Source organism: Hyaena hyaena, unplaced genomic scaffold (genome assembly GCF_003009895.1).
Source record: "Hyaena hyaena isolate Hyena2069 unplaced genomic scaffold, ASM300989v1 scaffold_114, whole genome shotgun sequence".
In the NCBI taxonomy this organism is placed as follows: domain Eukaryota; kingdom Metazoa; phylum Chordata; class Mammalia; order Carnivora; family Hyaenidae; genus Hyaena; species Hyaena hyaena.
Window position 1 is genome coordinate 2,280,205 of NW_024080746.1, and position 23,396 is coordinate 2,303,600.

The 23,396-nt window shown below is 36.0% G+C and overlaps 1 protein-coding gene across 2 annotated transcripts in view; it reads left to right on the top strand.

The window, feature by feature from the left end:
* The window catches only part of TBC1D19 (TBC1 domain family member 19), a 151,992-nt gene that overhangs the window by 2,862 nt on the left and 125,734 nt on the right, over positions 1 to 23,396 (top strand). The window contains exons 2-3 of one of the 2 annotated variants that reach the window (XM_039236646.1): positions 22,065 to 22,137; positions 23,114 to 23,159. The exons of the other annotated variant lie outside the window; for it this stretch is intronic. Coding sequence (XP_039092577.1) covers positions 22,065 to 22,137; positions 23,114 to 23,159 — 119 coding nt within the window. The remainder of the gene's footprint in view (positions 1 to 22,064; positions 22,138 to 23,113; positions 23,160 to 23,396) is intronic. 2 annotated transcript variants of the gene reach the window in all.

Below are 23,396 nucleotides of genomic sequence, written 5' to 3' on the forward strand. Positions count from 1 at the left end.
AAAAAAAGTTTGCTGGGATTTGGATTGGGAATATGTTGAATCTGTAGATCAATTTTGGGAGAATTGACATGTTAAGAATATTGAATTTTCTGCCTATGAACAGACTTTATCTCTTTATTTATTTCTATTTTCTTTATTTTCTCTTGGTGTTTTATAGCTCAGTATACAAACCTTGCACATACTGTGTTTAGATTTTCCCATAAGTATTTCTTGTTTTCTTGGTGCTGTTATAAATGCTGATTTTTTTTTCTCATTTCAGTTTCCAATTATTTCTTGTTAGCATGCAGAAATATGACATTTGTATACTTACCTTATATCTTGTGACCTCACTAAACTTCCTTGTTATAGGACCACGTTTTGTAGATTGTATAGATTTTCCAAGTATGTGTGTCATATGTGAATAAAGACAGTTTTACTTCTTCCTTCCAGTCTGTCTACCTTTTCTTTTTTCTTTTTTTGTTTTGTTGCACTGGCTAGTGCCACTACTGCAGTGGTATATAGATGTGTTCCATTAGGTTGAGGAAGTGCTTTTTTATTCCTTGTTTTCTCAGAGTTTTATTTTGAATGGATGTTGAATTTTGTTAGATACTTTTCTTGTGTCTGTAGAGATACTCATGTGATTTTTCTTTTTTAATATGTTGATAGGGTGACTAATATGATTGGTTTTGAATATTGAACCAATTTTGCAATTCCTGAGATAAATTCTATTTGGTTGTGATGCATGATATATGAATCAAGCAAATATATATATACACGCTAATATTTTGCTAATATTTGCTAATTTTGTTGACGATTTTGTGAATATTTTCATGAAAAATATTGGTATATAGTTTTATAAAACTTTGTCTAATTTTATCAGGTAATGCTGATCTTATAAATTGAGTTGGGAAACATTCCCTCTTTCCTATTTTCTGGAAGAATTTGTATAGAATTGATATTATTTCCTTCTTAATTATTTGGTAGAATTCCCAGTAAGGTCATTGGAGCCTGGAGTTTTCTTGGTGGGAGCATTTTTAATAAAAAAGTTAAGTAAAATATATATTCAGGGATATTCAGGTTATTTACTTATTGAATATTCCATGTGTGTTTGAAAAGAATGAGCATTCTGCTCTTGGTATTCTAGAAGTGTCAACTAGGTTAAGTAGATTGGCAATTTTGTTCAAGTGAGTGTGGAGGCTTACTGAGTATGGAAGGGACAAGTCAGTACAGTCCCGGGTCAAGCTAGGCTTGGGTTTTGTTATTACTGTCAATAGCTTAGGTGTACCATTGGCTTCAGATTTGGTGGGCTGCTGTGACATTGTGCTTCGAAAGGGTTCTGGAGTACAGGAAGGTTTGTCTCACTGTGCTTTCACCTGCCTCTGCTTGCTTGTGCCACAGAGAGAAGTCTCTCTCCCTACTCTTATCTTTCTCTTAACAGTAGAAAGTTGTTTCTAAGTCCTAAGCTCATTGTAGATACAGGCATTCAGTAATGTACAGTCCATTTGCCTTGGGAATGGGTCTTTCTCAGTGCTCCTTCTTCTCCCTTTGGAGCCAAGCTCTGCCTTGTATCTGTGGCAGAATACAGAGATGCATGAAAGAGAGATTCCTGACCCTCACTAGAGCTGGCTCACCTCTGCTTTGTACTGGTGTAGGAGCCTGGGCCCAAGAGGGTTGGTTGGTTGGGTGGTTGGTTGGTTGGTTATTTGTTTGTTTGTTTATTTATGCATGCCTTACCGTGACTAAGATCATTTTTATATCTATCTCACCCCCAGATACAATTAATTATTGCCTTGTTGTCAGAGTGGGATGTTTTCTGAACCCTCCCTCAGAGGTTTAAGGTCATTTCCTCGTGTGAGAGGAGAGTTTTTTCAAGGTAGCATAGTTTCATTCCTGTCCTGGAGTGGCAGCTTATCCCTTCTTGTGCACCTGCGCCACACAAAAGGGCTCCCTACAGCTCTCTCTTCTCCCACCATTCTTTTGGGTGGGAGACCCATCGAAAAGAGCATGAAAGTGCATGTAAATTCCCCTGTGTTTTGAAATCCTAGTTATTCTAAGCTGACATATTACCCCACATACAGTCTACTGTAGTTAAACTTTTAGCTGTATTTCTTCTTGCTTGTATGGTAGCCTCTTTCCCTCCTGTGCTCTGCCAAAGTAAAACTTTGGAGTCCCATCTGTCCTTGGAGGGGCTTGTTTTTCTTTGAAATTTAATTCACTTGATTGTCCTACAACTTCAATTTTTTGGTGGGTTCAAAAGTTATGACTGGATAGATTATACCACTTTTTCTCATCATTAGGGTGGGAGAGGCGTGCTCCTGAGCTGGCTTTCTACATTCTGTATATTAGTAGAACTCCAATAATAGTGTTGAAGGGTTGCATCTATGTCCAAGAGAAAAATTGCTCTGTAATTTTCCTTTCTTGTAATGTCTTTCACAAGCTTTATATCAAGGTCATGCTGGCCTGATAAAATGAATAGAGAAGAGGTCCCTCCTTTTTTATTTTTTGTTTGCTGCAAGAGTGTTATGAGATTGTATGCTTTCTTTCTTAGGTGTTTGAAGAATTCTCCAATGAACTCTGTGTCTTAGATTTTCTTTTGTGAAGATTTTGTTTGTTTCATTTTTTGTTTTGTTTTTTAATTAGCAGACTTTATTTCTTATTTTTAACTTTATTTTTTTTAGTTTATTTATTTGTTTTGAGAGAGAGAGAGAGAGCACCCAAGCTGTCCGAATGGAGCCCAATGTGAGGCTCAAACCCACAAACCAGGGGATCATGACCTGAGCCCAAACTAAGAATTAGATGCTTAACCAACCGAGTCACCCAGGAGCCCTTGTTTCTTCCTTCCTTCCTTCCTTCCTTCCTTCCTTCCTTCCTTCCTTTCTTTCTTTCTTTCTTTCTTTCTTTCTTTCTTTCTTTCTTTCTTTCTTTCTTTCTTTCTTTCTGTGTGAGCAGAGGGCAGAGGAACGAGGCAGACAGAGAGAGAGAGAATCTTAAACAGGCTCCACACTCAATGTGGAGCCCTACTCAGGGCTTGATCACATGACCCTGGGATTGTGACTTGAGCTGAAATCAAGAGTCAGTCACTCAGCCTACTGAGCCACGCTGGAGCCCCTAGTAGACTTTACTGTTTAGAATAGTGTAAGGTTTACAGCCAAAGTGAGCAGAAGATATAGAGTTCCCATACATTCCCCTTTCCCTTGCACACAGCTTCCCATATTATTAACATCTTGCATTGGTCTGGTACATTTTTTACAATTGGTGAACCGGTGTTGATACACAATTATTAAATAAAATCTATAGTTTATATCAGGATTCACTCTTTGTGTTGTACAGTTCTAATTGCTTTGACAAGTGTATAATGTCACTAGTCATTGTTTCAGTATCTTGTAGAATAGTTGCACTGTCCTAAAAGTCCTTTGTGTCCCACCTACTCATCTTCCCTCCTCTCCTCCCAAGCCCCTGGCAACCACTGACTATTCTGTCTCTATCGTTTCACCTTTAAGAATGTCATATAATTAGACTCATGCACTATGTAGCCTTTTCAAACTGGCTTCTTTCACTTGGCAATATGCCTTATGTTCCTCTATGTCTCTTTGTGGCTTGATAGCTTTTATTCCTGAATAATATTCTATTGTGTGAATGTATCATAGTTTATTTATACATTCACCTATTGAAGGACATCATGGTTGCTTCCAAGTTTTGGCAGCTACAACTGATAAAACATTCCTGTGTAGATTTTTGTGTTGACATAAGTTTTCATCTCACTTAGTTAAATACCAAGGAGCATGACTGCTGGATTGTATGATAAGATTATGATGAAACTTTGCTAGAAACTGACAACTTATCTTTTAATGTGGCTGTACCATATTACATTCCCGTTACCAGTAAATGAGAGTTTCTGTTGCTCCACATCCTCACCAGCATTTGATGTTATCAGTGCTTTAGATTTTAACCATCCTGATAGATGTGTTAATTTACTGTTGTTTTAACTTGCAGTTCTTTAATGACATATCACACCATGTTTCATTTCAGATGTATATTTCCCATCTGTCTATTTTCTTTGGTGACATGTCTGTTCGGATCTTTTCCCATTTTTAAATTGTATGCTCTTTCTTATTGTTGAATTTTAAGAGTTCATCATATACTTTGGGTACAGTATATATATATTTTTTATCAGTTATGTGTTTTACAAGTATTTTCTTCCAATCTGTGGTCTTTTCATTCTCTTAACAATATCTTTTGCAAAGAAAATTTTAAATTTTAATGGAACCCAACTTATCACTTTATTCTTTTATGGATTGTGCTTTTGGTGTGTCTAAAAATTAATTGACAAACCCAAAGTCAGTTTTCTCTTATGTTATATTTTAGAAGTCTTTAAATTTAGGCAGTGATCCATTTTGAGTTAATTTTTGTTAATGAGGTCTGTATCTAGATTCTTTTTTAATTGTTTGAATACAACTTGTTGACATGTTGAAGACTGTCTTTGCTCTTCGAAAAATTCAAAAAATTGCCTTTGCTCCTTTATCAAACATCAGTTAGTTGACTATGTTTGTATTGGTATTTCTGGGTCTCTGTTCTATTCCATTGATCTGTCCAGTCTTCCACCATTACCACACTGTCTTGATTTCAGTAATTTGTAATAAGTTGAAGTTGAGTGGTATCAGTCCTCCAACTTTGTTCTTATTCTTTAATATTGTATTGGCAAGACTTTTAATAACATTAAATTTTAATAGATATAGGAATATTAAGATTTTCTATTTTATTGTGAGTTTTGATAAGTTGTGTTTTTCAGGGAATTTGTCCATTTCATTTAAATGATATAAATCATTGGCCTAAAGTTTTTTATAACAAACCTTTATTTCTTTTTAATGTCTGAAAATTCTATTACAATTTCTGATAGTGGTGATTTGTGTGCATGCATGTGTGGTGTGTGTGCTTGAACAGTTTTGATAGGGGTCTCTCAATTGTATTAATCTCATAAAAGAACAATTTGGGCTTTGCTGATTTTGCCTTAATTTTGTATCATATCTTTATTATTAATTGCCTCCCACTTTCTTTAGGATTGATTTACTGATTTTTTTGTTATGTTTTTGGTTTGTTTGTTTGGTTTCTGTTGTTATTAGTTTCTTGAAATGGAAGCATACATCAAGGATTTGAAATCATTCTTTATTTCTTAACCATGCATTGAAGGTTATAATTTTCTCTGAAAGCACTACTGGAACTGTATCCCACAGTTTTAATGAGTCATGTTTTCATTCAAAATATTTCTTAATATTTTTTTGTGATTTTTACTTTGACCCAAGAGTACTTGAAAGGATATTGCTTAGTTTCTAAGGAATTGAGATATTCTATTTATGTAAACTTTTAGTGACTTGCTTTATAACCCAGTATATAATCGATTTTGCTAAATGTTTGTAAAAAATGTGTATACTGTCACTATTGGTTCAGGTTTATCCCCATATGCCACTGAGGTCTATTTGTTTTCTACAATCTTAATAAATTTTTTTCTTTAATAAAATTTTTTCTGCTTATTTTATCAGCTATTGAAAGAAATATGTTAAAAATCTCCCACCATGATTATATATTTGTCTATTTCTTTAACACTCTCAATTTTTTGCTTTCTATATTTTGAGGCTATTTTATTGGTTGTAAAAGATTTATATTGTGAGATCTTCTTGATGGCTTAACCCCTTAATCATTATGAAATGTCCTTTATTTCTAGTGAATTTCTTGCCTTAGAATCTGTTTTGTGATGTTAGTATACCTGTACCAACTTTCTTTGATTAGTGGTTGCCTAGTATGACTTTTTCTATACTTTTTTTTTCACCCTTCCCATGACTATATTTAAGATGTGTCTCTTGAAATCATCAGCATAATACAGTTATTTTTAAAATCCAGCCTAATAACCATTGTCTAAAAAATTTTTTTTTTTAATTTTTATTTTTGAGACAGAGACAGTGAGCAGGGGAGGGGCAGAGACAGAGAGAGAGGGAGACATAGAACCTGAATCATCTGAGCTGTCAGCACAGAGCCTGACACAGGGCTCAAAGTGAGATCGCCTGAGAGAAAGTTGGACCTCAACCGCTCAACCACTGAGCCAACCAGGCACCCTAGTCATTGTCTTTCCGTTGTATTGTTTAGTCTATTTATATTCAATGAATTTACTGATATGTTGGGTTTTTAATTTCTTGTCTTAATATTTGTTTTTTTATTTGCTCTATTTGCTTTGTTCTGTTTTCCCTCTTTTTCTAATTATTCAACTATTATTCAAATGTTTTGTTAGTTTTCTATCCATTAATGTGATAGTTACACAGTGTTTCACTGTTTTTTAACTAGCTACCCTAGATGTTACAGAATTTAGTTCTGATTAATCTTACATAAATTATATATGTAATGCATAAATCTCATATAAATTATTACTTTTGCTGTTTTTAATTTTAGAACTTAGAACACTTAACTCATTTATGGTGCTTTCCTTTTATTATTTTTGCCACACCTTTTGTGTGTAATTTAAATACCTCAAGACATTACTGTTATTATTTTGTAGTGTCAGTAGTCCATATTTACTAATTTTTAACCATATTTTTTCCTTCTTTTGCTCATCATTTCCTTCTATATTTCCATATTTACTCTGGGATTATTTTTCTTTTACGATAACTATTTTTAGTCTTTTTTCAGTGCAAGCTTCCTAGTGATGAATTCTTCAGTTTTATTTGACTGATGATGATGTCTTTATTTCATCTTCATTATTGAAGGATTTTAAAGTTGGTAGTAATTTTTTTTCAGCATGTTGAGACTTTTTTTGGATTTTGGTCTCTGTTTTTTTTTTTTTTTTTGTGAAGTCAGGCATTAATTTTTTTGTTAGCCACTGGTATGCCCTCCACCCCAGCATACCCTGGCTGCTTTTAACATTTTTGTCTTTGGTGTTTGGTAGTTTTGTTAAGATGTGCTTTGGTGTGTTATTATTATTTGTTTATTTGTTTTATTATTTGTTGTTTGAATTATTGTATTGTTTGTATTATTGTTGTTGTTTGTATTATTATTATTTAATTTATTCTGGTTTGAGGTTGTGGGACTTCTTAAATCTGGGGTTGATATCTTTCATCAGTTTTAGAAAATTCTTGGCCATTATTTGTTCCAATATTTATTCTGCCACATTTTTCTCTCTCCTCTCTTTCTGAGGTTTCAATTTATACATGTTAGACTTTTCACTGAATCCCACTTGTCTCCAGTACTCTTTTTCTATGTTTTCCATTATTTTTTTTCCTTTGTGCATCAATGTGGATCTTTCTTTTGACCTTTCACTTCACAAATCCTCTTTTAGGCTATTTTCATATCTCCTGGTAAATCCATCTAATGAGTTCTTACATAGTATATTTTTCAGTTCAATTTCCAGATGGTTCTTTTTTATTGATTCCAATTCTCAGGTAAAATTATCTGCTTTTCATCTTTTTGTCTATTTTTTCTCTTTTTCAAAGAACATAGAATTCATAATTATTTTAAAGTCCTTGTCATTTAACACCAATATCTAGATCACATGTAGATCTCTGTTTGTGGTGTTATTTTCTCTTAGCTTTGTTTATTTAATTTTGTCTGTCAGAATGACTGTTAAATTTTTATTTGATGCTAGACATTGTGTATGAGCACTGTACAGCCTCTAGATGATATCGTACTTTATTGAGGGTTTACCTTCTCCTCCACCAGGAAGATAGTCCTGTGACTGGTTACTCTAATCCAGTAGGGAATGTTCTGTATTGAGGCAAGGTTTTAGCCTCTTCGGCTCATTCTTCCTCTGTTTTCCTGGCTCTCCAAGGTTTTCAACTAAGAATTTGATGTATTCTAGAGTCCTTTTCCCCTTGGGTCCCAATATCTAATCTTTTTCTTGTCAGACTATTAAAAATACTTTTCAGAGGTTTCCTGCTTAGGTTTTTAGCTTTCTACTCCACAGAATTCTAGTATTCAAAAAATTTCTTGAGGACAAATCAAGCTGTGTGCATAAGACCTCCAAGTCTGTGGCAAAGCTCTCCTCATTTCTCTGTCCACTGTTGGTAGCCCTACTTTGTACTGGGTTTGTACTGATTCTCAGCCTCCCATCTATGCTCAGAATAATGATCCCAAGGAAGACATGCCTATAGACACCAGTTCATCTCTCAAGACTTTTCCCTTTCTGTTACTCTAGTTCTTGTTCTCTCAGCAGCTCTTTTCTGCCTTCTGATAGTTGATTCTTGCTCCCTGGCTTTACTGGTTGTTCTCTGCAGATGTGCTGATCAGCCACCAGCTCCTCCATCAACTTGGAATTATAAGTCTCATTTGTGAGGATTAAACAAGATGATATGCCTGGCATAGAGTAAGTGCTCAGGAAACGTAAGCCTGAGCATTCCTTGAAAGTCCAAATAAGATTGCTTAGTACCCTCAGTGCTTATTATGGCCCTTAGAAAAATGATCAAAATCCTTGATTATGCCTACAAAGCTTGGTGATACTGCTCTTCACTCTGCTCTTTCAGCCATGACTAGCCAAGCTTTGTAGGTCTCCCATAACCCCCCAGTTTAGTGGCCTGTAGTACCTAGAACTTCCTTTCTTGTAATATTTATCACACCTGCATTTATTTTTTATTTTATTTTTCATTTGTTTGTTTTTGAGAGAGAGAGAGTGGGGGGGGGGCAGAGAGCGAGGGAGACAGAGTATCTGAAGCATACTCTGAACTGACAGCAGCGAGCCCGATGCGGGGTTCAAACTCATGACCCAGGAGATCGTGACCTGAGCTGAAGTTAGATGCTTAACTGTTAGAGCCACCCAGGTGCTCCCTGTATTTATTTTTTTAAATGTCTGCTTTTCTCATTGAAGTGTACGTTTCATGAAAGCAGGAAGAGAGTATGTCTTCGTTATTCTGCTCTGTTCTACACCTAGCAAAATGACTGACTGCATGAGCAGGTGCTCAACATGTTTATTAAATGGAATAAATCTAGAGTTTTCTTTTTAATATTTTTTTAAAATTTGATTTACATCCAAGTTAGTTAATATATAGTGTAATAGTGGTGTGAGGAATAGAATTTAGTGATTCCTCACTTAACACATAACACCCATGCTCATCCCAACAAGTGCCCTCCTTAGTGCCCATCACCTATTTAGCCCATCACCCCACCCAACAACCCTTCCAGCAACCCTCAGTTTGTTCTCTGTTTTTAAGATTCTCCAAGGCTTGCCTCCCTCCCTTATTTTTCCTTCCCTTCTTCTATGTTCATCTGTTTTATTTCTCAAATTCCACATATAAGTGAGATCATATGATATTTATCAGGTTCTTCTTTTTTAATGTTGATTTAACAGTATATATGGAGTAGTTACTGTGTGCCAGATACTTTACTAGGTGATAAAAGATCACTGAAAGGGTCTTTACCCATAAGGAATTCAAAGTCTTACATGAGACTGCTTTTCTTTGAAAATGTTTTTCCTTTAAATATTTCTTTTTATTCAAACATGAGATCTAATAAGTTAATAGTTGTTTCTGAATTTATAAGAAACCATAAAGTTCTAGAAAATAATCAGTGATGACAGTATTCTTTGTTTTCAAAGCCTTTTGAATTTCAGAATTGCAAATAAGAGATTTAAGACCTGTGAATAATATATCCTTATTTGGAGATACTGCCCCGAGGAAGTATTTTTTGTTTCTTTCTATTTTGAACTCCATTTATAGTAATTAAATATGATTACTTATTTGATTATTCAACAAGCATTTCTTGAGCATTTAGTGTATGTTCGGCACAGTTCTACTCCCAGGGGATACAATAGTGAATAAAATAAAATTCTGTGATCATGGAGAGATGATAGTATTACAAATAAATACAGGTCCAGAGTCTTTTATCTAAAACCTGGGGGCCAGATATGTTTTGGAATTCAAACTTTTTTTCTAATTTTATAAAGGTCATTCATGCATATTCTATGTTATTTAATATCCCTACCATGGTCTTGCAGCACCTTGTAATTATAGACATTAATATTTCTGTAGCAAAATGTGTGAATTTTCACACTAAGTGTAATAAATAAGGACTATAAATAGTCTTATGTCAACTCCAGTCAGATCAGATTTTGCCATTAAGTGAGTTCAAGTCAGGACTGATTATGCCATCAATTCAGTTACGAAAAGACTTTGGTTCTCAAAACTTTTCAGGTCTTGGAATTTCAAATAAAGGATAACGTATCTGCAGTATAACATCAGTTAATTGCTTCGGTATTTTAATAAAAAATAGGGTGGGGTAAGAGAAAGAAAAATAAAGCAGGGTAAGGAGATGATTACATGGAAAGTCAACTTATATTTGGCTGGTTCATAAGATACATAAAGTAAAAGATATAATGTTATAGATTTTTAGACTTTCCCCCCACGGTTAGCACTTCTTTTTTTAACATTATAATTAAACTGTATTTTACTGTATTCTTTTTGTAGATTAAAGTTTACTTATCTAGGATCTTAGCATAGTAACATGGAATTTTGTGTTTCTAGAAAGGGGTTATGTTTTTTATTTCTGACTTTTCCTGAGTTATTTTGTTATAAAGTAGACATGCAACCTGTTGTTTTTTGGTGGTGGTGGTTTTTAAAGAGATAGAGGATGCGAGCAGGGGAGAGGGGCAGGGGTAGAGAGAAAGAGAGAATTAAAAAAAATTTTTTTTTAATGTTTATTTTTGAGAGAGAGAGAAAGAACATGAGCAGGGGAGGGGCAGAGAGAGAGGGAGAGACAGAATCCAAAGCAGGCTCCAGGCTCAGAGCTGTCAGCACAGAGCCTGGCATAGGGCTTGAACTCACAGACCACAAGATCATGACCAGAGCTGAATTCAGATGCTTAACTGACTGAGCCACCCAGGTGCCCGGAGAGAAAGAATCTTAAGCAAGCTCCACACTCAGCATGGAGCCTAACGCAGGGCTGATCTCCCCACCCTGAGATCATGACCTGAGCTGAAATCAAAAGTCGGGTACTCAACCGACTGAACCACCCAGGCACCTCAGGTCAACTTCCATATTAAAATTGAATTTGTTCACTTATCCTCCAGACACTAGAGTGATAGCCTAATCCAAATTGGATATTTAGCACCAAGATCAACATTGTTATTTTGTATCATTCATTATTTGTATTTAAAATGGATGTTGTGTAAAACCTCAAATGTTATTTCCATTCCATTAAGTGTTTAATAAGTCTCATTGCTCAGATTGTTATTATAAATAATAGAATTGTAAAAGGAAGGAACCTGAAAGAAGATAGGCTTTGGAGAGAGAAGGAATAATATAACTGATAGGATGTTGTCATAAGTCCAGAATCCCAGAGCATCTCAATGCTAGTGTCCCTTACTAAAAAACTATGGAATTATATCTCACATATTTTTTTTATTTATCATTATCAGAAATATATACATAGATAGAGAATTTAGCGATCATAAAAAGGAGAGAAGGAACTGACATTGATTTATCATTTATTATAGAGAAATGGATATTTAATGGATTTAAATAGATTTTAATTAAATATATTTCCTTTAAGACACGTATAGATAGAACATATATTGGTACTGAAAGACTGTGCCATGAGTAGAGCTTACTATCTTCTGTCTTTTTTTCTCCCTGTAGAATGGGACTTGGGATATATATGGTGAAGCTTCAGATTGGACTACCAGAGTTGATATATAAATTAATAAGTTAGGGACTCTGCTTGTGTTTGGTGTGTGACCTAGGGAATGGCATCACCCTTACCTGCATCTGGCTTGGCTTTTGTTATGTTCTTTACTCCTGGAAAGTGAGAAGGTTGTAGGAGTGATGACAATACTGACTCCCTCTTTGGCCCATCATTTTGTTTGTGTTCACTGGATCACCTCTCTGGGGCTACATGTCCCTGGCCACTGGGGGGTTCATATATATAACTTAGGAATGCCCACCAATACCAAAGCTAAGATGAGAGGAGGCCTGCTTTGACCTCCCACGAATCCATTAAAGATAACATAATCTTTCTCTTTCCTGATGCACGGTTGTGCTACAAGTTCTAAAGGTTAGCTGTCAGTTAGGTGTATGCAGACCCTTTGATCTCACGACAGTGCCCTTCTACACATCGCACTATAAAACCCAAGGTCACACGAGGTCTAGGCTTGATGGAGAATAAGCATACAGCACCTGAATCGTCGTCTGCCTGATCCACCCCTGTCAGTAAGTTACCTGGTAAAACCGTGTAAAATGTATGGAGTTTCGTTTTCTGTCCTTCGCAATTTGGGGGATACTTTGCTCTCCCTTGCCTATCTTTGAACACCAGTGAAGATAGGCATTATGGTGTATAGAATTTCAAAATAAGGAACCTCTTTTTCATAGAATTTATGTACTTGAGGCATAAGATAACTATTAAAATATGGGTTTGCTTTGAGTAAGTATATCTCTGGATTTTATTTCAGCACTGGATTGATTAGAGAAGGTCACGCAGGGTTTTTAAATTAGGTAAGGCCAAGCTGAAGCGAGGGGAAAGATTGATTACTCAGTGTGAACTGCAGACTGGCTCAGGCATAAAGTATATTATGAAAGGAAGCTAAGAAGATATGGAATGAGGGGGATACATGCTAGCAGGGAAGTGAGTCAGCTTTGGGACGTCAGCAAAGGAAAACCAAGGAGGGATCCATCTTCAGGTGAGAGAAACCAGAGCAGGGCCTGAATTCTACAACACAGATTGAGTGTAAGGCCTGGCAAGCTTGCACAGAGCCAAAATGTCCAATTTGTAGCTAAAACTCAGTCCTGGCTACAATGCAGGTCCACTTGGACTACTTGGATTACAGAAACAGACATGGTCTACAGTTTCAGAAAGAACCGAAAGTATTAGGAAGGACTGGGGATACCCAATTCAGTGTGTTTTATCGGAGCCTTTCTTCTGTGCTGGTGATGGGAGAAATCAGACAAAGTCCAAACAGCAATATTAATGATAAGAATGTTTGCAGATTGATGTGGGAATGAGCATTTATTTATCACATTTTTTCTCAGCTTTAAAATAATTTTTTAAGTAATCTGTACACCCAACATGGGACTCGAACTCATGACCCTGAGATCAGAGTCGAATGCTGTACTCACTGAGCCAGCTAGGCAAGCCAGCTTTTTATGTCCCTTGATACATTGTGAGTTCCTCGAGGGAGGGAGAATGACATCTTGTTTTTCTTCTATGTTCAGTAGCTGGCACATAGGAAGGGTTCAATTAATTATTGAAAGAAGACTGCAAATAAATAGGATATAAATATACTGAAAGGACACAGTTTAGGATAGAGAAGGCTTGGATAGCACGCAAGGTGGGAAGATTAGAGTGAATTCCCAATACAGGAACGGCGAGAAGGTAAAGCAGAAGGTTTCTGTTGTAGGACACTTCTGCAGAATGAAGGAAGGACTTCAGTTCAGAACAGGTCTCCCCAAAATGTGTCTCACTGGTATGTGGCCTGTTTTGAACCGAAGACAATCAAGATCTTTCAGGCTCAACAGACACTTTTGCCCGACTTGACTACCTAGAAGAATCTAAATTGGGTGTCTTTTCCAGAGTAAGAAATAATACTAGAGATAAATTTTATCAGAGTGACCCACCTATATGGGCAGACATCTAGTTATGAAAGGCACTTGTCCTCAAGAAGGCCAGAGTCTAGCACAGTGGTTCGTAAAGTATGGTCTCTGGATCGCGGTGGCTCCTAAGACCCTTTCAGGTCAAAACCATTTTATGTAATACAAAAGCCATTAAAAAAATTATTGTGCTTACATTTGCACCGGCACAGAAGCAATGGTGATGGGTTTAACCTCCAGTATCTTAGCTCAAAACCGGGAACTGGTACCAAACTCGTTCCAAAGTAGTACCAAAATAGTAATTGTATTCTTCACCACCACATAGTCACAGTTAAAAAAACAAGTCCGTTTTACTTGAGTGCCCTTGATGAAACAGTAAGCAATTATTAATTTTATTAAATCTCATTCATTGAATACACATCTTTATACTATTTATTTGAGAAAATAGAAGGTATGCATAAGACATTTCTGCTGTCTTTATTATTATCCAGAAAAATAAAATCCAGATGATCCAGAAAAAGTATTCCTCCTGTTGAGATACAAGCTGAATTGCGTAGCTCCTCCCACTCCTTTTTTTAGTGAAACACCATTTTTACTTGAAAGAGCAATTGACATCTATTGTTATTTGGACTTGGGTATTTGGCAGATATTTTCTCTAAAATGAGCAACATTGACCTGTTATTTCAAGGAAAACCATTATCTGTTGCCAATGATAAAATTCAAGCTTTAAATAAAAATTAGGTTCTGGCAAACTTGAATCCACCACTGTGAAATTGATGGCTTCCCAATACTTAAGAAGACTTCTGATGATATCGACGGTGATGTTAAAGAATGTTACTTTTTGATGTTTTTTGATGAAATGTTTTTGATCTGCATCACTTCATATATTCAAAGTGATCAGTGTATAATGTTATGAAATCATGTGTAGGTACAAGGAAGGCTGATGCACGTTTATGAAATAAAATATGAAATAAAATATGAAAAGTTTATTGATGTTCAGATTCCACATTGCAACTAATTTTTAGGTAACTACCAGTCAAATTTTGGTATACTCTTAAAGGAGAATATCTACAGTAACTGAAAAGGATATTAAAATGCTCTTCCCTTTCCAGTTACATATCTGTGTGACACTGATTTTTTTCATACACATCAATTGAAGTAACAGTGCCACGGATGGAATATCACAGCAGATTGAAGAATCTAGCTGTATTCAATTAAGCCAAACATCAAAGATTTATTGAAATGTAGAACAATGCCTCTTTTTCTTACTAATTTTTGTTTCTGAAAATTCAGTTCTTTTGAATAAAAATATGTAGGCTAATATATAATGGTTTTATATTGTTATTTTTAAACGAGTTAATAAATAATTTTTATTGTGATAAAATATGCATAAAGTTTACCATTTTAACACTTTTTAAGTGTACAGTTTGGTGACATTCATTAATTCATATTGCTGTGCAACCATCACTAACAATCCATCTCCAGAACTTTTTCATTATCCCAAACTAGAGTACCCACTAAATTCTAGCTTCCCATTCCCACCTTCCCCATCGCCCCTGGCAGCCATCGTTCTACTTTCTGTCTGTGAACTTGACTGTTCTAAGTACTTCATAAATGTGAAATCATATAGTATTTCTCTTTTTGTGACTGGCCTACCTTAGCATAATGTTCTCAAGGTTCATCCATGTTGTAGATGTGTCAGAACTTTCTTCCTTTTTTTTTTTTTAATTTTATTTATTTCTAGGAGAGAGAGAGAGAGACAGCGTGAGCAGGGGAGGGTCAGAGAGAGAGGGAGTCACAGACTGAAACAGGCTCCAGGCTCTGAGCTGGCAGTCAGCACAGAGCCTGACGCGGGGCTCGAACCCACGAACCGCGAGATCATGACCTAAGCGAAAGTCGGACGCTTAACCGACTAAGCCACCCAGGCGCCCCAGAACTTTCTTCCTTTTTAAGGGCTGAGTACTTCATAGTGTATACATATCGAATTTTGCTTATCCATTCATTTGTCTGTGGACACTTGGGTTGTTTCGACATTTTCATTATTGTGAATAATGCTGCTGTGAACATGACTGTACAAATATTTGTCCAAGTCCCTGCTTTCAGTCTTGAGTATATACCCAGAATTGAAATTGCTGGATCATGTAGTAATTCAGTTTCCAATTTTCTGAGGAAATTTCATAATAACAAACAAATGTGTTTTTTCCTGTTTTAATTTCGAATACTATAAATATCAGTTGATATCATTCACATAAAGTACTCGCAGATCCTCAATTTTTAAGAGAGTGAGGGTCCTGAGCATTAAAAGTTTGAGAATTAGTGGTCTAGTGGAATGAGTAAAGTAGAGACGTCAGTTAGGAAGTTACTACAGTAGTGGACAGATTGGACTAGACTTTGCTCAGAGAAGAATGGGAAGGGTGGTAAGAAGAATCTGTCATACGAAGAGAACTTGGAACATCTGTAAATATATGTGACCTTGAAAAATGAAGCTTTTAGGGAAGACTCAGTAGTTTTCTTCCAATATATGAAGGTCTCTTATAGAAAAGGGATTAGGCTTATTTTCTATGGCAGTGTGTGTGTGTGTGTGTGTGTGTGTGTTATGGTGGCAAATGGTAAGAGTAGTCAATTTTAACTCATAATAAAGAATTTTATAATGGAATAATTCAGAGATGGAATTGGCTAAGGTAGGGAGATAGTGAGTTTCTAAGCCAGAAAGCTAGTTTAGAGTTTCTGAGCTAGAGTTTCTAAGCTACAAAACCACTTCTAGAGGAGAGTCAGTCATTAAATAGTTAGTTGACCTATAAGAACTCTGTAGTTTCTTTTAACACTGAAACTCTGATTCTTCAGATGTAGAAAGACGAAGTCCAAGATTAGCATGATGGCATAGTGAGAAATGGATAGGGTGGGGCCTCTTTAGAGGAAATTAAAACATCATTGGAACCCTCTTTGAAGACCTTGTTATGCCCTGGTTGTTCTTCATGGGGTACTAGTCTCATGTTACGTCCCAGTTTCTTTGACTCACCCGTGGCATTAGCCACTTTGTTTCTCCAATTTTCTTTACTCACCGGGTTTAGAAATTTAAGATGGCCAGTGGCTAATGCTTTGCATTAAGACTGTTATGGTGGAAGTAGAAAGAAACTGGATGTGTGTGTGTGTGTGTGTGTGTGTGTGTGTGTGTGTGCACGCACGCGTGTATGTGTCAGAGGCAGTGGGGGGCAGGGACAGTCATGTGTTTTAGAGTGCAGGATGGTGGAGGATATCAGAAATGCCAGCATAAATAAATGGGTGAAGGATGTATGCAGGGCAATGTACACTCTCATTAGATGATATTTTTGATCATACTTTTGCCAGCTCTTATAGTGAGCTAAGGGGCTTTTGTTTATAGGTTTTGTTTCAACTTTGTTGTAGATATTTTAAAAACCTGTACCTCCAGGCAGTCCTTCTCTGGAAGCCTTTTACAGTTAGTCCATTGCCATTGGGACACCTCTAATATTTTATAATACAATTTTAATCTACTGGACTTCAGCAGCCTAAAAAGAACTTTGAAATTTTTTTATTTGAGTCTCACAATAGCCTAGTTCAGGTATAACTTTCCCTATTAGATGAAGAACACTGTGAATAAAGAACACAGAGAGGTTAAATGACTTGACCAAGATAATAAATAAGGCTGAGAGATAATTCAAGGTCTTCTGATGCCATATCGTAGCCTTATTTAGTCCCAAGTAGTTTCAAAACTGTGCTCTGATACACCCAAGGACTCAGAAAATGTCCCATTCATTGAAAAATTCTTAAGTTAAAAATATATTAAGAAGCAACACTCTTTCAGATGCATTGTTATATTGAATACTTTATAATCCACTGTTGTGCTTCCAAATTAACTTGTCTCTAAATAGGTCCCAGGAAAAAACCCTATTGCTTTCATCATCATATGTTAAAGACACTTATAAAAGTGTCACTAATGAGGCAGGATATAATTCTACACCAGTCTTTCAGAATATTTAGGCCTCGGCATATGTGCTTCTGGTTCACTGTGCAAATAAGGATACTACTGCAGGGGGCAGGCGCACCTGCTCAACAAGGCTCCCTTTGTGGTGGCCTGCTGCATTGTGGGACCAGCAAGCCAGTGACACATCACGTGGGAGCAACTTCATGATATGAGTAGGTTTGGCAGTTATAAGCATCAGAAGCTGGTCTGGTTTTTATATTTACAGTTGATGATTTCAGTGATTTATTGTCAAAATAAAAATTTCCCATTACTCTTTTGATTTCCCGCAGCAGTTTAATTTGGGAGTGTGCTGACATTTCCCGGAAGGCTATTAGAAATGCAAACACTGGGGCGCCTGGGTGGCTTAATCGGTTAAGCGTCCAACTTTCGCTTAGGTCATGATCTCGCGGTTCGTGGGTTCGAGCCCCGCGTCGGGCTCTGTGCTGACTGCCAGCTCAGAGCCTGGAGCCTGTTTCAGTCTGTGACTCCCTCTCTCTCTGACCCTCCCCTGCTCCGCTGTCTCTCTCTCTCTCTCTCCTATAAATAAATAAAANAAATGCAAATACTTATCTCTGTGAATCAAGACTTTTTCCTTATATTGAGTAACCAAAACAAAGTGCAAAAACAAATCGAATATTGAGGCTATACCATAATAAAGATATACATTTTTAATATAACTATACCTTCAACAATGAAAGAACACTCATTTGCACTGTCTACCAGTATCACTTTTGGTGTATTTTATATAGTACGGTTTTTCAGGGTTCAGATTTCATTCAAAAAAAGGGCTATGCTGTGATACTAAACATGTTTGAGAACTGCCTTACTGTGTTGTTCTCCTATCCCTGACCTGCTTTTGATTTTCAACTTTTTCAAGACTTTTATAATTATGTTGATGATTATGAATTTGGTTTGCCTTTGACTAAAAACATATATCTAGGAGGTCTAGCAAACTTAAAATGTTGAAAATGTTTAGAAGGAACAACCAATTTTTTCTCTTGAAAGTCTTTAAATTATGCTAGTTCTTTTTTTTTTAATGTTTTATTTATTTCTGAGAGAGAGAGAGAGAGAGAGACAGTGTAAGCAGGGGAGGGTTAGAGAGAGAGGGAGACACAGAATCTGAAACAGGCTCCAGGCACAGGACCCAGCATGGGGCTTGAACCCATGAACCATGAGATCATGACCTGAGCCGAAGCTGGACGCTTAACCGACTGAGCCACCCCAGTGCCCCAAATTATGCTACTTCTGAGTAATTTCCAAATACAGGCTTAGTAAAAGAAAACCTATTTCCTTTTTCTCTGGTACTTTTGAATAATGAGCAAGGTTTTACAGCCTTTAAAGTCATATGAATAACAGAATGGAAGCCAGTCTTTTTTATTAAATACATTTTTATAAAATTCCTTGTTTATTTGGGTGAAAATTGGTTCACAAGGCTAAAACATGGTTGGATCAATATGATTTTGTCACGCCACAATTACTAGAGTTAATACTTGATATACAAAAATGAATTTATGGTCCTTGCCTTGAATTTAAGAGTCAAAAAAATAGATGAGCTGAAAATTACATTGTAATCTGATAAATGCTATCAGAGAGGAACGGAGTGTACCATCTTTGTAGGCAGATGGTAGGGGGGCCTGGAACCCTTAAAGTAGATAATAGTTGGGGAATCAGTGAATGTAGTTCACTATGACTAGAGAGTAGGGTGTTTTGGAGGAAGAGAAATGAGAGGATGTTGTTAGCTTGGTAGAGGAGCAGCTGATGAATTTGGAGAGGTAAGTTGGTTTACCCTGTGAAGGGCAAATGTGCCCTTTTGAAACGTTGAGACTTCCTGTATATGCTGTGGAGATTTGCAGTAAGGAAAGCCTTGTTTTAGGAAGAAAATGTTGAAGGATAGATTTAGTAATAGGACAAATTGGTTCATTTATTCAGTAAACATTTATTGAGCACCTACTATGTGAAAGTAACTATTCTAAGAACTTGGGATACAGCAGTGAACAGAAGACAAAGACATCTGCCCTAGGGAGCTTACCACTTCTGGTGAATGATGAGAGATAACATGCCAATAAACATAGCAAATAAATGAATCATTTTGTATATTAGGAGGTAGTAAATGCTAAGAAAGAAGACAAAGTAGGCTAAGGGAGTGTGAGAGCGCTCCCTAAGGAGTAATAGGAATGTAAATAAAGTGGCAAGATGTCCAATTCAGAAGCTGTTACATTGATCCAAATGAGGAATGGTGAGGGCTTAGGTTGACATGTGGCACTTTAGAATGGAGAGAAAGAATAAATTGAGAGATGTAGTGTTTTTTTTCTTTTTTGATGCTTTTTATTGTAAAATAAAACACAGATAGAAACTTTACAAAGCAAGCTTATAATGTAATGAATTATAAGATGAACAACCTTTTAACAACCACCCTGGCAAAAAAATGAAACTTTGCCACACCAGAAACCCCTCCATTTCCCCGCTCCAGTCACAAACTCCTCCCTCCTCAACAACCTGATTTTTATGGTAATCACTTCCCTGCATTTCTTGATAGTTTTATTAACCAAGGGTACATCCCTCACACTAAGACACCCTAAGTCTTGCCAATTAAAAACAAGATTTTTAAAAATTTTCTACAGGTTTTCTACAGGTTTTATTCTCCTTCCCTTTGTTTTCCTTACACTTTATCAGCTAAAGAACAGAGACTTTAGACCTTTAGAATTTCTCATATCCTGGATTTTTCTGATTGCATCCTCATGGTGGAACTTAACATGTTTTTCTGTCCTTTGTAGGACTTATATATTGACAGTGGGACCAGGGGCTTGATCAGACTGAGGGGTCATCCCTTTGGTCATCACCTCTGGCAGTAGAGTGTTCTTTCATTAAGAAGCACATAATGCTGTCTTTTGTAATGTTAACTAACAGCTATTTCTGCTCAGTGCCTAAAATTAGAGGTTACAAAATGGTGATATTCTAATGATATCACATCCATTGTAGTTATTAGCTGGAATACTTTTTATAAGGAACATTTCCCCTTATCTATTATTTAGTTACCTGGGGTGCAGTTTCTATAGGAAAGGCAAGATACATGCCTTTTCCTTTATTTATGACTTTTCAAGCTAATACAATGGTTCCCTGTCATCGTCAATTTTTATTACTCTATCAATATTTTCTACTTAGTGTGGCCTTGTCTAGAGAGGGGCGCTGGTTGGTCAGCATCAAGAATTCATAGCTGCTAGGCTGCTCCAGTCTCTTCAGACTTCATCTGCTGTATTCAATTAGGCAACCCCCCCTCCCAGTTTTAGCTCCTGTTCTAAAATTGACTCATCATATGTTCCAGTGAAAATACTGTTGGCTATTTTGGGGTTCTCCTGTTTTCACATCCATCACATACCCCACTGCTTCCTTCTGCTTTTTTTCTGCACAAGCCCTAATACCATACAAGTCATGTGGCTACTGGTTTGTCCCCAGATGTTTGTATTTTAAGTTTGTAGGGGATATTTTATCCCAAAGTTTCATTGTGAGTGTTTTCCATGGAATTTGGGTTTTCCTGTTCAGTTGCTTGGTCTGTTTTTATGTGGAAATCAGGGAGATTAAAAACAACAACAACAAAACCCCCACCCCAAACCAAAAAATAACTCACTGCCTCCAATGTCATGTTTCATGTTCTCAGAAAGGGGTTGATGCCTTGAAGAGTTAGAGTAGAATTAAGAATAACTGAAGTTTCTGACATAGAAGATCTGGTGCATGGTCATTTCATAGATGAAGATTAAAAAATAGAAGAGGAGAGGCAAAATAGTGAACAGAAGATAAGATCAATTTTTGATTTCTTATGTTTGAAATGCTTATCATGAGTTACCCTAATAGAAATGCCTTCTTAAGGAATACGCTCTTAGAATTTGATAGAAAAAGCTAGATGATGAAAGATCAACACTTTGAAAATAATAGAAGCCATTATAAATTGAAGAAATGATTACTTTTGGTAAAAATTACAGTATGAAAAACCAACAGAACAGAAAGCATGCACTTGAAGATGAAGGAGACACTAATAAGTATTTATGAACTAGTAATTTTATGTGTTTTCTAAAATTATGCACAACAAATGCAGGTTTGCACTGAGCAGCCATCCGAAGAGGAAAAATCCCTCTATTAGGGGTGCAACTAGGTTTTTGGTCATTAGGTGCAATTGCCACTGTCTGTGTTTGATATAATATTAAGAGAATGAATTTGTAAAATCTGAGTGTTTTTCCTACTAGGAAAATAGATACAAGTATTCATAAAGATTAAAATCCTTGATAAGACTATTAAGTATTCCTAAGCTATAACTTTTTATATCTGAAGTAGGCTGCAGTGTACCATCACAGATCCTGTAGATGAAAAAGTCTTCTTTCTTATGAGCTGTTCTAGATAATTCTGATGTACTCTAACTTCCAAAAAGGAATTTTTAAAATAGTATGCACATTTGGACACTCTTTTGTAAAAGTTTCATTCATATTAAATATCAACCCAAATGACTTACTTTTGACCTCTGTCTTTTCCTTTCTTCTTTTTCTTCTTCTTTCTAAAATTAGGCCAGTCTTCAGAGACCTGAGATTAAACTTGAATCACTAAAAGAAGATATTAAGGAATTCTTTAAGATATCAGGTTTGTAAGTTGCTTTTTTTCCTCCTAATTCTTTAAGGCAAAAGAAAGAAATACTTTGCTTGGAGGGACTATTTTGTCCCTGTCCTTCTAGTTACTCATTCAAAATTGTGAAACAGGGGCTGGATAGGTTTCTAGTTGAGGAGAATTAGAACTTTCAGATATTTCTATAAAATACTGCAAAAATTCAGGATCACTGTGGGAATAACTGCTTTCAAGTAATCAGTTTTAAATACCGTTTACTTCCTGATCAATGAAGAATCTCCCTCACTAAGCACCTCCTCTTTTACTTTTTATTTATGGCTCCTTTTCCTTCTACATTCCCTCTCCCCACCCCTTTTTTCTGTCATTTCGAAGAAAAGAAAAGAAAATCCTACTTTTCTTTAGAGCAAGAAGAGAGGTTTCCTATTCTAACCTTTGCACATGGAAATTGAGATGTTAAGTGGTTTACTTACAAGGAAAAGTGGAAAAGTTCGAGTAGTTAGCGGCCAAGCTAACTGGTCTGGGGTGGGGGGTACCTCATACTAGTGTTGCATTATTCATCTGTTGTTGAGGAGTTTACTGAGGAGTTAGTTGTAACTGCTTACTTGTGATCCGACTTTGTCAGGGGCCTGGCTGTTTTTTGCCCTTCCCTTGACCCATTCATTATAGCACTAGCTGTACAGTACCTCGCTCTGTTTTGGCCTTCATTGAGCACCTGAGCATTGGAAGAAGGAACTGTCCATCCCATCTTGAGAGAGTGGTGCAGTAGTTCAACTTAAAAGATCATAGATTGATAATTTTGCTACTCAGTGTTTGCCAATGGACACAGTGAATGTATAGGAAATAATTCCTTAATAACACAGAGCAATTGACAATTGATAAAATTCTTTCACAAATGAATATGATATGAGAGTTTTAGTGAGATAAGCTTTATTATAATGTGTGCTTATTTTTAAAACTGATATGTTCATATATTTTATTCTTTTTTAAAAAATAGGTTGGGAGAAGAAACTTCAGAATGCTGTTTATAGTGAACTGAGTGTGTGAGTTTTTCCTACCTATTTTCAAATATTGTTACATTTAGCTGTATTTACTTTGTAGTAATGAATATAGTATTGCTGTGTATACTCATTATATTATTATTTCTCATTCATATTTATATAACATTTCATATAAGTTTATACATTTAAAAATTACAGTCTTCCTTGTATGAATGAATAATGAATATGTGGGATTTTTAACACCAAAATTTTTATATTAATAACTCCTTTATCCAGTGT